Source organism: Prunus persica, chromosome G8 (assembly GCF_000346465.2).
Source record: "Prunus persica cultivar Lovell chromosome G8, Prunus_persica_NCBIv2, whole genome shotgun sequence".
NCBI classification, from domain to species: domain Eukaryota; kingdom Viridiplantae; phylum Streptophyta; class Magnoliopsida; order Rosales; family Rosaceae; genus Prunus; species Prunus persica.
This window is the reverse complement of record NC_034016.1, coordinates 285,457-302,423: the sequence shown is the minus strand read 5'-3', so window position 1 is coordinate 302,423 and position 16,967 is coordinate 285,457. Positions and strand designations below refer to the sequence as shown.

The 16,967-nt window shown below is 35.7% G+C and overlaps 4 protein-coding genes across 8 annotated transcripts; 3 read left to right on the top strand and 1 right to left on the bottom strand.

Annotated features, from left to right (window-relative positions):
- On the bottom strand, positions 7-5,067 carry LOC18767274. Of its 2 annotated transcripts, XM_007201821.2 has the most exons (12): positions 4,952-5,067; positions 4,784-4,870; positions 3,318-3,451; positions 3,150-3,208; positions 3,012-3,066; positions 2,875-2,925; positions 2,494-2,521; positions 1,873-1,913; positions 1,687-1,791; positions 989-1,036; positions 672-791; positions 7-371 (listed from the first exon to the last, which is right to left on the bottom strand). In XM_007201821.2, the coding sequence occupies exons 1-12, from the start codon at positions 4,998-5,000 to the stop codon at positions 303-305; spliced, it is 846 nt and encodes a 281-aa protein (XP_007201883.2). In that variant the 5' UTR covers positions 5,001-5,067; the 3' UTR covers positions 7-302. The 2 variants fall into 2 exon arrangements, with proteins under 2 accessions (XP_007201883.2, XP_020425237.1); XM_020569648.1 differs by lacking the exons at positions 4,784-4,870; positions 4,952-5,067 and adding an exon at positions 4,141-4,769.
- Positions 6,051-11,012, top strand: LOC18767399 (glycerophosphodiester phosphodiesterase GDPD4). Its single transcript, XM_007201210.2, has 9 exons — positions 6,051-6,265; positions 6,871-6,957; positions 7,334-7,431; positions 7,994-8,054; positions 8,214-8,294; positions 8,428-8,520; positions 8,770-8,859; positions 10,280-10,407; positions 10,500-11,012. Exons 1-9 carry the CDS (start codon positions 6,071-6,073, stop codon positions 10,666-10,668), a joined length of 1,002 nt encoding a protein of 333 aa, XP_007201272.2. The 5' UTR covers positions 6,051-6,070; the 3' UTR covers positions 10,669-11,012.
- LOC18767595 lies at positions 11,637-14,383 on the top strand. Of its 4 annotated transcripts, none has more exons than XM_020570867.1 (6): positions 11,637-12,133; positions 12,407-12,477; positions 12,800-12,905; positions 13,162-13,294; positions 13,394-13,540; positions 13,734-13,784. In XM_020570867.1, exons 1-6 carry the CDS (start codon positions 12,063-12,065, stop codon positions 13,767-13,769), a joined length of 564 nt encoding a protein of 187 aa, XP_020426456.1. In that variant the 5' UTR covers positions 11,637-12,062; the 3' UTR covers positions 13,770-13,784. The 4 variants fall into 4 exon arrangements, with proteins under 4 accessions (XP_020426456.1, XP_020426458.1, XP_020426457.1 ...); XM_020570869.1 differs by having other exon boundaries at positions 11,638-12,133; positions 13,738-14,102; XM_020570868.1 differs by lacking the exon at positions 13,734-13,784 and adding an exon at positions 14,152-14,383 and having other exon boundaries at positions 11,639-12,133.
- Positions 15,421-16,491, top strand: LOC18767723 (F-box/kelch-repeat protein At3g23880). The gene has a single exon (XM_020570147.1). It carries the CDS (start codon positions 15,421-15,423, stop codon positions 16,489-16,491), a length of 1,071 nt encoding a protein of 356 aa, XP_020425736.1.

Sequence of the window (16,967 nt, the reverse complement as noted above, 5' to 3'; positions counted from 1 at the left end):
GATTGATTTAGCACAACTAATGAAATTCACCACTCACTTGAGATACAAACATATTTTCATGTACAATATAATGTTTGCAACGGAAATAACGTCTATTCACTAAAGACAAACTACTTTCAACTTGCACTGTACCAACAACTAAAGTAATATCATTACGTCCTTGTTGCAACAAAGGTATCAGAAATTGTTTTTGACTTTTGTTTGGACACTTACCTGAACAGCAAACCAAGTAGTCCAGCCAACTGATGATTCCATTTCTCAGCCTTCCATCTTGCCCAAATTCATGCCCTAGTTTCAAGTTTTTATACACAAAAGTCCACTACCACTTTGTATTCCTCTCCACAAGCACATTTAACCACATGAGATATTTCCTGTTAACAGCACAGGTTCAACGAACAAAAGAATACAATTTATTATAAAAAATCGTCTTCTTTTCCAAAACATATGCACTGACCCTAGACTTCAATAATCATAAATATCCAAACCATGAAATTTCCACGGAAACTATGCACCATATGCCAGATAATTCCCTTTCATGTCTATTTCAGTAATAAACCTTCCTTCCACAGACCCAGCTTTGGCCACTTTGATTGGCCATATCATCAAATGATCACATGGTTATTACTTTCTGTAATCTTTAAACACCAAGGAGAAACCTGATAAACAGTCACCTTCAGTTTCTCAATTTGGTCCTGCAGAGACTTCAGGTATTCAGTTACTCCAGCTTTATCTGATAGAAGGGCATCGTATTCCTCTTCAAGGGTGTTTACATCCATTGCCCTTAGCTCTGGCTGGAATCACCCATTGTGAGAAAAGAAATCAACAATTAGTGTGATGCCATTGTGCCAACCTCACAGAGTATATCTTAGCAACAAATTTCAACATCCTATAAATATCTGAAATGTGTTCCACATCTGATTACATTATGCTCACAGGCATGCATTCATGCACAAAGACTGCACCTATTTGTATTGAGAAAACAACTGACCTTAAAATCATTTTCCCTGCAATTTGCTTGCTCAACAGCCTGTTTCATCTGAATTGGCACAAGAAAGCAGCATAAGAATGAGGGTGCTTTAGAAAATATTAGCTTCCTTACGTTTCTTGTCTATTATTTTTCTTCTTTGCTAGACAGACATCATTTTTTATTTTTCACAAGGAAAAGTAGAGAACAAGAACAACAAAGCTTGGTAAAATACTCCTTCAGGAGAATAAAGTCGAGAGAAAAAATAAATAAATAAAACTTCACAATGAATAAACAATCACACCTTGAGTTGTAAAGCAGAAATCTCTGAGAGATGTCAAATAGTTGCAACTTTAATTTAATGATGTGAGAAGTAGAGTAAACTTCATATGATTCACTTCAACTCAAATTGAATCTCATAACAGTAGGTGTCCATTTATTTACATTATAAATACATACATATATAGAAGGAAGACAGACAAACAGACACACAGAGAAAAAGAAAGAAATTCTCTTGTTGGACAATCCAACATGTATGTGGCCAAACTGCAAATCAAGACTGTTGATTAGGGGGAATCATGTCTAAATATTGCCCTAATTGACAATCTAAGAACGTAGCATGTCAGACTCTCTGGCAGGATATCCTTTATGCGAACCCCATCTAAAAGAATGAATCAATACATCTTAATTTTAGTGGAACAGCATCCCAGTTTAGAGGCAACCTTGCGGTTTTCTATAGCAAGTTCAGATTTCATCTTTAAAATCTCATCAAGCTTGGCTTTAGCAGAGTCCAACGTGGCCATTAGGTTCTTCCTTGCATCATTGCCCTGTTATTTAAAAATAAGTCATGAGATTCCCACTGCATATAGCTCCATGCATCTCAAGGATCAATGAAAGTAGTTTCATACCTGATTGCCCATGCTGAGGTGGTTATCAAAGCAAGCCTTCCCTGCAAAGAAGTACAGTTTATGAAGAAGTTGAAAAAATTATATTCCTGAGTAAAACTACTATCCTCAAGAGACTTCATCTTTAATTACAAGGCACGGTGCTAGCATAACATGGAGCAAAAGATATTTCCCTATCACTAATGTATAATTGAGGCAAGTTGCTCATAGCCTCTTACAATACCTAATTTGGTTCAGCTGGTTCACAACCCATGATAAATACCTCAATTTATATGCTACCTTGAAAAGAAAAAAAAAAAGGATAAAATTATAAATACCAAAGCGTCTTTGCCAGGAAGGCCATGCTTCTTTCTTAAACTGAATGATTATTACATATTTTCATTTAAAAGGTAGGGTGCAAAGGCAAGTAAACAGCGACTTCAGAAGAATCAACAGTTAAAGTGCAACAGGTTATGGATTACTAGCTTTCATTCAGAAGGACTTAACCTTAGACAGCATAAATAACTTTAACAGATCACATTTCATTTGCTTGCGTCACCATTCAATTATATTATACACTACAGATTCTTGATGATAGAAGAAGGGGGTAATGTAAGAGTATAAAAGCCATAACTTGAAACTCACCTCTTTGCTCATCAGATCTCTCCTTAACCTGCATAAATTCTAATCAGTCCTGCAACACAATTAACTTCTAGCTGCACAATTTTAAACTTTAAAACAAAAGCAACAGCAAGAAAGATAAAAACGACTCAGCAGCAGTTACAAGAGCTTCATAATATGTCAAAGTATGGGAAAATATATTCATAAATTACACTCAAAGATAGGATGAAAAACAACTTCCATAATAGGAACATTACCCTTTCTTCAATCAAGACATCAAGTCAAAGAAGTGAGGCAATTGTACACCTAACTACTAGAGAAAACTAGAAAGACATCCAACCACACCAAAGGAGCTAATATTACATATGTAAATAAAGAAAGACGAAGGAAAACATGAGGGTGTACCATTCCATGCTCTCCCAGTTCCATATGAGTGTGATGAGAATAGACCCAATCCTGATCAAAATTGAAAAGGGGAACTCTAAATGCAATGAGAATAGAACACAACACAAATACACATAAATGTGACTCCAAAACCAAACCTGGTGTTGCTGCAATTTGGCATTGATATCCTCTCTAACCTTCATGTAGTAAGTGCTGTTATGACGAACATGGAAAGTTGATAAGTTGATATATGATATCAGCTGCATTCAATCAATTTAACTTGCATGTTGAATTACCTTTTTTCTATAAGATTGGAAGATAAGTTGGTTCTCTCTTGTTCGATAAGCTCCAAAGTCTACATAGGTATCAAAATATTTCTTGAGCATTACAACTTTCAATTTGATTGATTATTACATTAATTTTCAATATGAATATGGCAAGCCACACACGCACAAAGAGGCTACCTTTATAAGGGTGGATGAATCAGACTCCAAAGAAGCTATCTTTCTCTGTTTTTCCAAAATCAGTGAGCATATTTGACCCTTCGCGTTCTTCATATGCTCAATGTCTTCCATGAATCGTTTTGTTTCAGATATTGCTGCAACAATAATGAGTAAACAGTTCAAAAGTGTTAAAACAACTAACTGGAAAATAAATGTAAAATTATATTCTGATTTCACTTCTCAAACTCAATACATTTAAATTATTCGAAATGCAATAAATGACGAATGCTGGATTACAAAATACACAACTAACTGAAATAAAAAGAAAACTTAAATGACTGTAACATCCGCATTACTGTAAGGAAAAATAAAATTGAATGATAAACCCAGAAAGGAATACAGCTTAGATACAGCCTGTTATGGAACCACATATGATCCATAATTGATTCCAAAATCCTGTGCGATACAGGACTTATAAAAAACAGAAACCCTTGCATAATTACGATACTCAAAAAGTTGAACATAGATCCAATTCAATTGAATGCATCTCATGCTTAAATCTCACTGTCCAACCAACAACTTCTCACTACTCATGTGACTAAGAATCAAGTGTAGCCAGTTTTAGCATGGAATCAAGATAGACCCGATTCAACAGTATCAAGGATGTCCTTTAAAAATTACAGGCATTTTGTTCACATATTAGATGAGGCTATTGTAGTAGGAAGCTGGGATGCAAAGTCCATGTTCCAGCATTTGAGAAATAATAATACACAAATAAAAAGGTTAGATGATATAGCAAGTCATGCTAGCAGACAAAGTTGAATAGTGGCCTTCATATTGGTACCAGAAGCAGGAAATATCTTCCAACTTGAATTGATCTTCGATGTGAAACCAAACTATTATATATGCACCGCTCTACTGAAGTATGTGTAGTTTTTCCCTTTCCGAAATACAAGCAATTTAGAACATTTGCTAAATCTATTTTGGACTTTTAGAAATTAATTAGGTAGGGCAAAGAAAAATACGGATATTAACCAAATTTAAAGGGAAAAGGAATCTTAATTTTTACCCATTTAGTTTTAAAAAGAATTAAAAGATTTATATACATGGCAAGTGTACAGAGCACAGACACACCCCAAAAAAAAAAAAAATAGAAAATGCCTTATAAAATAGATTCTTAAAAATTCATCGATGATCAACTAAACAAAAATACTCACGAATTATTTATTTATTTTTTTTATAAAAAAAAACTGTATAGATGTATGTGTAAGAAGTTGAGGGTGGAAGTTTAAAACAAATAGAAACTAGAAGAGATATTAACAAATAAAGTTTTGCTGAATTACTCTTCACAGATTATTCATAAATTTTAAGAAATAATTAAAAAAACGAAATTACAAGTGAAATAATCCGAATTAAATTTTTCATTCGGAAAAATTGAGTAAAAATAAGCAGAAATTATAAATGCGAACAGGAAGAAGAAGAAGAACCAGAATTGAGATCGCTCTCCAAGGTCTGAATGGTGGTCAGTTGCATTTGCTCTTCCACTGATACCTTCGCAGCTTGATCCTCCACATCTATAATTTTCATATCAAAAAGAAAAAAAAGCAATCAAATCATATTTGTGTAAGGTAATCTTAACAGAGATCGAAACGCACCGTTCATCTGAGAACGCAATGTCTTCATGTACTGTAAGTATTCGTCCATTTTCTTCTTCTTCTTTACTTTCTTACAGAGAGCGAGCGAGAGTATGTGACGATTGGGGATTTTTGGAGGGAAAGTTAACAAGTGGAAGATGGGGGCTCTGATCGCGTGATATAGCCCCTTACTAACCCAGCCCAAACAAATAGTGCTAGTCCCTGAGTTGATGTGGGCTGATTTTTATTGGGCCGAAAGACAGAAAATTTAGAGCTTAGAAAAATTACTTTTTGTTTCAGAGCTCCCCTCTCTCGGAGAAATTATAAGATAATACGGTACTACCATGTCAGCATATGATACTTTTATTCAAAATTTGCCATGTGTCATATTTAAAAGAAAATTACAACTATTTATACAACTGGTGTTTGACTTCCAATTTTACCCTTTGGAATAAAATTAGAAAAGAAGAAAATAAAAAATAAAAAATCCTTCGGGAGTCCTCCTCCACCCCAAATCTCCGTTTATTCCTCCCTTTTCCTTTGAAGCTTCCTCTGCTTTTCTACAATGAAGGAAACAAACTCACATCTCAAACCTCTCCTCCTGCTTAAAAGGAAGATGGATAGAAGAAGACTTCAATTGGCAGAGGCAAGGGAAAGAGACGGTGGAGGAGTATTCTTTTATTTTATTTTATTTCTAATGTTATTTTAAAGGGTAAAATTGGAGGTCAAAGTCCAGCTGTACAAGTATTTTTAATTTTCTTTTATGGGACACATGACAAATTTGGAATGGGAGTATCATATGCTGATGTGGTAGTACCGTACTACTCTATAATCTCTCCCTTTCTCGAACCTTTATGCGAGGGAGAAGCGGATTTATTTTCTTAATCAATTTGCCTAACTGCCTAACTCGTCTCTCCCAAATTAAATTTACCATCTTAATCAACTAGTTTAACTCGCATATGCCAAATTAGTTTTCCACCTTCCTAAAACAAAATAACTATTTTATCCTTATTTTTAATTTAGGCAATAGAAAATAATTTCAACACATGTTACAAATGGTTAAAAAAATAAGTACATATCGGTCATTAAAATAAACTATATGTGACTTCTCTCTCTCTTTCACTTGAGTGGTCATTTTGTATGATCCAAATGGCGATCTCAACGAGATTGGGAAGGCGACTGTCCCTCCATCAGAGGCAGCAGCGGTTTGGGTTCGGAGCCTTTCTCTTCAGATTTTCGTCAAAGAGAGTATTTCGTGCGATTCTCATAAGTCTCGTCTTCATCGCTTTTGTCCCTCCCATTTTCTTCTTCTTCAAGCTCAAACGCTTTCACCAGGTAAGCTCTTCTTCTATACGTTTTCTTGTACTAATATGAAAAAGACCCATAAGCTAATTTTGACATTTTCATTCATAGATGTTTGTGTTTATGCTCAAGCGCATATGTATACTGTATGTATCTATGAGTTTATTGTTTTCTTAAAGATGAGAATGTTGGATTTGATAGGGGCTAATTGGCTGAAAACAATTTATGTGGGTCGCAATTTGTTGAAATAATGGCTTTGGTTTAATTGATTTGGGCAAAGTGACAGTATGTTTCATTTGGGTTACTCAACGTCTTAGAAAAGACAAGGAGTTCTTAAATTTATATTTGTCTTTTGATTTAATAAATCTTCTCTTTTTTTGCATTTCTTGGATTAATTTTTGGGTGTTCGATTCTGGTTAAGTAGATTGTGACGGGAACAAACTGATTGATGCATTCTTTCATGGCTGGGCATATCAAGTTGTGTAATGTAGTAATGGTGCATGCTCATAAATGGAAACAAAAATTCTCTTATATTCATTGAGAAAAATGCGGCATTTTACTTAGATAATGTGTAGAACTTATAATATTTGTCATTGTAGACTCAAATATTTACTTTGTAAGTTTCAATTTTTCTACAGACGCAGTTAAGAAAGTGTGGCTGGCTAAATGAGCCTCCTCTTGTGTGTGCGCATGGGGGTGACTCAAGTAAGGCCTTCCCTAACACGGTAGGCTCGCAATCTTATTTAATTAATTTAATTGGTTGGGTAATTTAGTATTCAGTATTGTCCAACAAAAATTTAGTGACTAAAAGTTTTGGCCTGACTTGGGGCATAGCTTGGGTTCACCCTCCCCAAGTTACCCTGTAAAGGATCAACAACTGATTACATGTTTACCTCCTCGAACCGTTGCATAGGTGAGGCCCATGAATAAGCAGCAACCAAATTTTCTGTTGTTCTTTATAAAATTGAACTTTGAGTAAAATAGATCAAACTTTTTGTACTGCGAGAAATTTATTCTCTTAAAGTTCTGACTGTTGAGTTCCCTGCCCCTTCTCACCATCTCTCTCTCACATGGTGTTATTATTTGTTCACAACTAAACAGATGGCTGCATATCATTTTGCTCTTCATTCTCAAGTAGACTGCATTGAGATTGACGTTTCTCGTTCTCTGGATGGAGTTCTGCTTGCGCTCCATGACAGGTACGTTGGTTCACATAATGTTCATAATTTTACCCCTTATCTAGTGATTGTCATCTTACACTATTCGACTACCTTATTATTAACAATTACTTTCAAATAACTTTTCTTTTATGAACAACAAGAAATCTACGATGAACTTTCTGTTATCATTTTATTATGTAATAACACACTAGATGACCGTCCTAGAGTCCAAACCACACAGATTATTAATCCATGTGATTTCATGAACATAAGAAAAAATGAAATTGAGAAGTTTATGCACCTTAGTCATGAAGTTTCAAGGTTAAAATGCACACAGTTTTTGCACCTTAGTAATCAAATGCTCGTCATTGATCATCCAGATGTTTAAAGTGTAGTTGTAACTAAGCAAACCAAAGAAATGAAGTTTGTGTTTGAATGTTCACAGCCAACTCGAATTCTGAGGATTTAGGTATTTTGGATCTCTGACATGACATCAAAATACTTTGTCAACTAAAAGTTTGATCACATTATTTTAGGTTCTGTTGGAGTATCATTCGTTAGAATTGTATTTGTAGATTTGATTCTCAAATTACACAGGCAGGGATTTGCAGCGGTTAACTGGAAACAATGCTTCTAAGGTTGGGTACTTAAGTATGAAAGAGGTGAATTTTCTTTGCTATCTGGCTTTCTTGTAAAATATGATATACAATCTTTCTATCCTGCCTTTCTTTAGAACATTATATTGTCTGTATTTTTAAATTATATTGTTAGGTATTTGTGATAATGTTGATTGAGAATATATATTTAGTTTGTGGTTGTAGATAAAGTATCTTGGTTCTGTGCATCAATCTGCAAGGAAGTTCCCAGATGAAAATGTTCTTACAATTGAAGAGGCTTTGGAGGTATCTTTCATGAACTCCTTTAATGCTCTCTCAATGATAGTTTTGAATCTTTGCAAATGATCCTTTTGGTGTGCCCTAGCAGCTGCCTCCGTCCCCAATTGCTCTTTGACTATGATTCTGAATATTGTTGCAGGTAATTTTAAGTTCAGTCCGGCGGGTGATTCTAGATATAAAGGTTGGGCCTCCATCATATGAAAAAGGGCTTGCAAGCGATGTTCTTTCTGTTGTAAGTTTTCTTTTTTGCTTCGTTTTCCCACCCTTGTTTATTCTATATCTTTAAATCATTAAAATCACAATTTACTCTTAAAAAGGTCCAAAACATAGTCAACATCTACATGTTCACGGAAGTCATAGGAAATTTTATCTTTATTATTTATTATTGCTACCTTATTGTTATTGTTATACACACACATGTAATTTCAATTGACATGGCATTCCAAGTTGCCTCAAGCTTCTCAATGAAACTTTTTTCCAGGTTAAGAGGATGCAGTGTAAGAATTGCCTAGTATGGGCTAAAAGCGACAATTTAGCAAGGGATGTAATCAAACTATCATCAGATGTCACGGTAACTAGCAACATACAATTTCCCTTTTTCTGGTCTCTTGCATGATTTCTCAGAGACATGTTTGAATTTAAGGTATGATTTGGTTTGTGTTCATTGCTGAATTTGATTAGTTGAGGGACTTTTATCTCAAGAGGGTGGTTTCCGTACATGCATAATTTTGATCAAGCTGTAGGTTCCTTTTACCTGCAAGCATCGTATCTCTTGAGTAGCAGGAGTCTACATGTAAAATTAGTTTTCTTTTAAAAATGTTTATTTTCCTTAAAAGATATAGAATTCTTTAATTGTTCTTTTCTTTTTCTTTTTAAAGTGCCTGAAGGTTTATTTCTGTTTTATTTTTATTTTTGTGCATTACTTCCAAACTTGTGAGCCACAGGTTCGCCATTTGGTCCATGTGGCCTTGTGAGTGTAGAGTCGTAGACATACCCCTGATTGGAGCACCTTCAACAAAGAAAGTAAATATGTTTGTGTGTGTGTGTGTATATATAGGTTTATTTTTTAGTTGAATAATCCAAACTGAAGTAACCATAATACATATCATGTTTATTTTGTGAATCAGATATATTTACATATCTAGCAATTATGAAGATACCCTCCACTAGTCACGACTTCTGTTGACAAATGTAAACACTTGTGGCAAGATTTTGAGAAGATGAAGCTGACAGGAGGAAGTGATTATTAATATTATTTTTCTTTTTTCTGAAGTTTTCTTCTTCCTTCTGGGTCATTATGTTTGATTGGGTCTCTAAACTTCTGGACCTAGCAATTTCTCTGGAACCATCTGCATAAGCCCTTTTCTTACTAACCAGTCAGTTCTATTTTTGTTTTTTAAGGAATACAATGACCTTTGTCTCATATAGTAGATTGAATTTAATGACTGTCTATTGGGTCTCTAAACATCTGGACCTATCATTACCATGAACCATTTGCATAACCCCCTTTTTTTAACAAACCAGGTCAGTTCAATTTTTATTTTTTAAGCAGTATGATGACCTTTTTCTTATGTAAATTGATTTAATCACTGTATTAGTTAGCTTGTAGGTTGTCATTTTTAACCCCCGTCTTTCTTATTGACCTGTTTTTGTTATTGTATATGAAATTCTTGGTATAAAAGACCAAAATTCAAACAAGCTACACCTTTTCTGTATGAGTGGCAGAACAACTTGCCTCCTGTTTTTTGATCTTCAAAGACAAACCTGATGTACAGCACTATCGTCGGCCCAAAACCGCTTGGTCCAGTGCAAATACTTTAGCCTTTAAACACATTACTAGTTTTGAGTTTGCAGGATCTTTTGTTTCAGTTTGTTGTTGCATGTCCCTGCACCTGCAGGGCTGAATCAATGAAATTGTTTGTAGTCTCGCACTATGATATAAACTGTCAGTGAACAAAATTTGAGTTAGCGTTTGCCTTATGATGATGCAGGTCGGGTACATTGTTATGATTGATCCGTCTACCAGGGCCAGAACCAACTTACTGAGGATGAAAGGTGCTGGCGTTGTTGGTGTATACCACCCATTGATTGATGAGACGCTTGTGAGAATTCTACATGGGTATGACTTTGACTTGAGGAATAAGCATTGTGGTACCTAGAGTGTATGCATGTTATGAGATTTCATGCTTTATTATGTCTGGGTTTTAACAGGAGAAAGAAGAGAGTATATGCGTGGACTGTTGATGATATGGATTCCATGCAAGAAATGTTGTATGAGCGTGTTGATGCCATTGTTACAAGCAACCCAACTATGCTTCAAGGTCTAATGCAAGATATCAGAACACAGTGTCTGGAGCACGGTTTCTCGTTATCAGAATGATATCCATTTATTTCCAAGTAGACTTGTACTTTTCTGGAAATCGGTATTCCACATTTTTGAAAATCTGAAGATATCAGGTCACTAACAAAAAATAAGGAAAGAAATCTGAAGATATCAATGTACACAGCGATTTTTAAGTAGTTGGTTCCTGCTCTCAAAGGTCCTGAGATAGATTTGATGCTGAAAAAGAAGCATATGATAGAATGAGTACTTTACGATCGTTTTGGTAAAAGATTAGTATGGCCGATAAGGATAAGGCATTGATTTAAATTGTGGTTGCCCATTTTGACTGAAACTAGGATTTTGTTACTTTTGACTTTGAGTTATGATCCTTTAATTGACTATTGCACTAGTTGAAGTGAACACCCACAATGCTCTGCCGACACAACACCCTCAACAACACGTCTCACCATAGAGAAAAATTTGAATATCCAAGAATAACATTCCGCTACGAATGATAAGGATTCTATATGATGGAATGTGCTTGGATAGGATAGCAAAACAATGTTATTCTCGTGACATGCAAGTTCTTCTTCTCACAATAGAATGCTGTTGTCCACCCCAAAAATAACACCGCACCACCCTCCTCAAACCCATGTACCCTTCATTCGAGCTATCTGTATATTGTTGCTATCCCCATTCTGGTCGTATAACTCTGTTGCAATCTATGTATTGTTAGAAATATCTTACCGTTTATATAAAAATAAAATCAAACAAATGAGTAAATTAGTATAAGTTTAAAATTGCCATTGAAATGACATTATATAACTAAACTATACAACGTCTGTGTGTTTTTAAATAATGAATTATAGAATCCTACATCCAACCTCCACGTTGCTTTGCGGTTGACAAGGAGGTACTTGTCATCAGCTGAGGGAAAATATCCTCTGCATTTCGTACACCTCCACTCACAAAAACACCGATTTGTCAAGAGTCCACGCAGACAAGCTCATCATTTCGTGACGTTGCTCAACGCCATACGCTGCAGAGTCGTAAGCACCTTACGCGTATACCGCACCGGATAGAAACTTGTTACTTCCCCTGCGAGATCTCCTCAAAAACACAAACTTCACTTTTTCTTTCTGTTATTTGGTGAGAGAGGAGCTTCCGTCTATCTGAATTCCCAACACAACGAAAACCCAACCACAAAAAATCTCTCTGGTTTCAGAAATTCAGATCCAAATTTTCAATTTTAATTAAATAAATCAAAACGTGGGAAAGCAAAAGAGGACAGTCAGACTCAGACATCGCCATTCATTTCTTTTTGTTTTTCCATTTCTCTGCATTCCAAGTTCATATCCAAGGCTTTCCTTTCTTGACAAAACCCCCAAATCAATTCCCAGCATTCTAATTTCACGGAAAGAGTACAATAAGAATCAGTCGAAATTTCTCCGATGGCTTGTAACGGGTTGTCCATTTGGTTCAAAAAGAAGATCGTTGATCCTCTCCTCGAAATCCTCCGCAGGTACTCTCTTTCAGATTCAGTTTTTGCTCTCTTTTTTTTGCTCAAGTATTTCTTTTATTTCTCTAAATAATTATTGCCTACCAATCTTCCAATGGAAATTGTGCATTTTGATTCTTATGTTAATGATTTGATTGGAAAAAATTTAATGCAATAAGGAAGTTTCTTATTATTTTGCCGAGAACGTTCAAAACGAAATTGCGTATTTTTCTTCTTTGTCATTATTCGTTAATCTTATTACAAAACACTAAAATTTTATTTCATTATGATATGAAGGGGTGCAGAACCTAAGCTGTTGGCCTTCTCTGCAGCTCTTGGCATTACCTTGGGGGTATTCCCAATATGTGGTATGTTGTATCTTCAGCGATCTATGGCTCTTGCGTCTGAATTTAGTTTCAATACAGTCTAGTCATTGTTCAGAGTATTTTCATAGTTTTATCATGCAGCACAAAGAACAGAAAGGAATTAAAATCTGAGATTTAAACATGCGGAAGGTTCATTAAGGAAAATGTAGGCTGGATATAATAATGTGGAGGATGTTGTTAATATTCCCCCTTCGTAGTTATAATGGATTTGTTAGTTGTGGAGATTTATCAGTAGTTGAGTTTCTGTTGGATTCTCGAAATGTTAATAAATACACGACCTCATATTAGCTAATGTTTCATTAAGGGACAACTGTGATTCTGTGTGGGATGGCTATTGCATCGCTGGGGTCGCATTGCCATGCTCCAACTGTGATGCTGACTAATGTCCTTGCTACACCAATAGAACTGAGGTACTTTTGCGTTTATCTAAGGGTCTTGTAGTATGAATACATTGATGTTCTGCCAGTACATGCGCCCATTGATCTCGTACTTGGTACATTGTTTCTTCTGTAGTCTGTTGATATAGGCCATAGAGAATAGAAACAACATGTTATTGTGCATAAAAGAACTTCTCTTACAGCTTTCAGTTTCTCTTGTATCATTCATTTTACATTTAATGCTACATAGATGATTGTATTTCTGATTGCTTTTTTGTTTGCTGTCAAGTTTAATTGTACCTTTCTTGCGCTTTGGTGAAATTATTTCTGGTGGAGCTCATTTTCCTTTAACTTCTGATGCTTTCAAGAAAGTTTTAACTGGCCAAGCTTCACGTGAGGTCTTGTTAAGTATTGCGCATGCGGTAGGTTGCCAACTTAACATCTTGTAATCATAACTCTCTCTCTGTCTTGCTATTTATGTTTATGAACCCTTCATGTCTAACTTGTATCAATTTTTGCAGTTGTTAGGATGGCTCGTTGCTGCTCCTTTAATTTTTGCCGCACTGTACATACTCTTTCTACCATGTTTTAAGGTGTTGGTTCCCAAGTTCAGCACTGTTCCTTCAAGCCCAAAGAAAGCACTTTCACCCACAGAAGTCAGGCTTAAGGTAAGAGATGCCTGATTAACATTGTAATAACCGTGCAGTAACTTCTTGTGCCATAAACAGGGTACTTTGTTTCACATGTTTCTGACATTAATAATAACACCTGTACATAGAATATCACTGACACTTTTCTCACTGTGCCCTCTGTGTGTATAAGTATGATGCTTTATGATGTTGTATTCATATTTTAACCAAGGTAGCTTCTGGACAGAAGAAGTCCGTGAAAGTCTGATGATGATCGATTAATATATATTATATATATATGACAGGAAAACTGATGCATGTCATGTCTCTCTATTGAACTGCATCATCGGATGTATTGCTGTGCAAGACACCTCATTCATCGAATGGGTTATTGAAATATGTGTATTTTCGGTGTGAACACAAGCAACAATTTCAATTTGTTTCAGGATTGAGCGATTTGCAATATAAATAAATCGTCTGTTTTTTTTTCAAATAAAAGTTTAGATGATCAAGGAACTGTTACTTCCAAAGGATTAGGATACTGCCTGTTTTCTACTCACATCTTTTTTTTTAATTTTTTTTGGGTGCCTTTGACAAGTTATTTGTTGGGATCATTTAAGTAAATACCAGAATTTTTGGCTATCTTACAGTGTTGCTTGCAAGGAGGAGGCTGAAATGACAATGGATTAGTTGGAAGAGCATCTTTTTTGTGTTGGGAAGAAAACAGCTTAGATTTTGTAGAATAGGCTTGCTCTTAGGAGATGAACATATCGTAGTTCTTACTAATGAACTTAAAAGCAAGCCATTTTGTCGACTCGCTTACGATGTTCTGTGGTAAAATTGGTTCAATTAATTAATTTAAGAGATAATCTTCTTTTTTCACTTGACGTGTTATAATTGGAGACGAAAATATTTGCTCGCACAAAAGACAGACCTGGGATCCCTCGAATAACAAAGTTAGGTTCTTTCAGAACATCATGAAGTGCTCTTTTCTCATTTTCTTTCACCCATTTAAAGCCACCTTTGCCTGATGAACATCAGATAAAGAAAGTTCAGATAAACTTGTCAAGAAAACGAAATCCTGGGAAAAATGGGCTCAAATAATGTTTCTTTGCAATTAGTGATAGTTTAAAAAATGGAAAAGTTTTTCAAGTCGAAAGAAGTCATCTACAAAATTTAGTTGGCAACAGAACTCAGTAAATACACCCCAAGCAACGGATTGAGCCGGTTAAAATAAGGCCATGGGTGTAAATTACATATGACTATAATAACTTTAATCATATTGAATGTAAGACCTGGCTTTCTGCACCAACAATCATGTATATAGGAGAAACTAAATTGTCCATGATCAGAGGCAACAAATGACTTTCCATAGAAAATCGGTCTAACCCATAATTATTTATTTATTTCTGTTTGGATTTGATTTTACGTTTTGGGGCAACATCATCTTTGTTTTTTTTTTTTTTTTGTCGAAAACATCATCTTTGCTTGCATCAAAATATTGCTCAGCCAAATACCAACCAAACTCACAGCCCTCGTGTCTTTTGCATAATTCTTCAATGGCCTTTTTGGAGCAAAAGTTTTAGGTAACCTTTATTGAAATAATTTCTTAGCGAGTCTTTAGTTGGTTAGGATTTTTAGTTACTTACCAAATTTATTTATTCCTATTGTAATTGAAATATATTTCCTATTGTAATTTAAAGATATTTTCTATTGTATTTAAGATTGATAGTTCCAAATTGGAGAATAATAAATATATGAGCTTAACTGAATATTTGCTCTACTTTGTTTGACTTAGAGAAGAGAACTGGATTGATGGAAGCAATGGTAGGGGACAAGGTTCCTGAAGATATCATATACGAAATCTTGCTAAAGTTACCTGTCAGATCTCTACTTCGGTTCACGGCAGTGTGTAAGTCATGGAATTGTATGATCAAAAGCTCTACTTCATCACCCATCATCTCATTCAAAACGAAGACGTTCAACTCCTCCTTTACAACCCTCAATATGGGATGTACTTATTGTACAAGGATGATGACAACGACGATGGCCGTTCATCATCTACGCTTAGAGAGTATACCAATCTTGACAATCCGTACGACTTTTACAACCGAGGGTTGGCATCCCAGTTTGTCGGAACTTGTAAGGGTCTCGTGTGCCTTGCTGTGGAAGACATTGACTCTACCGCATTAGTTTGGAACCCTAGCATCAGAAAGTTTGTGGTTTTGCCTAAGTCTGGTGTTACCTTTTGTGATGAATATGATTATCTAGAAGCAAGCTGTGGCTTTGGCTACGACAGGAGTGCCAATGACTATAAGGTCTTACGAAGAGCGTCTTCTTTTCGAGGAAACAAATTTATCTCATGTCAATATGAGATCTGGTCGTTAGCCAAGGGCTCTTGGAAGACTCTCAATACTGCTGCTGATCCTGAGGAAAGTGACATTATGCTCCGGCCCCGGCACTTTTTTGTTAGTAATCCGCCTGCTTTTGTCAATGGGGCTCTGCATTGGACTCAAGCCAGAGCGCACACCGGGAACATTTCACTTCTGTCATTTGATATGTCCAATGAAGTATTCGGCAGGATAGCAATACCACCAGAAGCTTCAGCACAAACAATTGACCATCTTGCTCAAGGACATTTCATGGTTTCAAGGTACAGAGAGTCCCTTGCATATTATGAAACCTCTCGGGAGCAGAAAGGAAGTGTTGGTTGGGGTTGCCTTCTTCACATTCACATGTGGGTGATGGAAGAGTATGGTGTGCCCAAATCATGGGCTAAACTATTTGCAATATACCTGGATCTGGATCTAGGAGTTTCTAGACTGATTGGTTGTAGAAAAAGTGGTGAAGTTGTTCTCAGAGTGATGAATGACAACGGTGAATATCGGTCTGTGAACCCTAAGACCAAGCAAGTTAAGAGACTTCGAATTGAAGGACACTGGATTTATGAGGTCATGGATGCTTTAACAGAGCGCGTTGTCTTGTTATGAAGAAACCATAATTTGGCAAATTTCCTATGTATTCTTTTGAGGGAATAAGTCAAATCATAGTTCATTGGAGTCATGCATGATTGTCAGTAATGAAAATTTGACTGGAGTTGGTGTCTTTGGGGATAATTTGGATATGAAAAAGTTTTTAGGGGCGAATTTGGTTAAGATAAATTAGAGATTTTTTTTGGGTCTGTAGTTGCATCTAAAAATACTTTTAGATTGCCTATGTAACCTTGACGGTATCGAAACCAATGTAGTTCAATCAAAGAAATGCTTTGGGTGGTTGTGTACAACTTGGTTTTTGATTTGGTAATTAATTTGGCTTTGGTGAATACGTGAATTTGGACTTTTGTGATGGCACAAGTCCATCAAATTTATGAATTTTGAAATGGCACAAGTCCGTCAAGTTTGGAAACCGATCATGGGTGAATTTGATTTGTACCCACTTAATGGGTATTTTCCTTGTGATTTGGTCC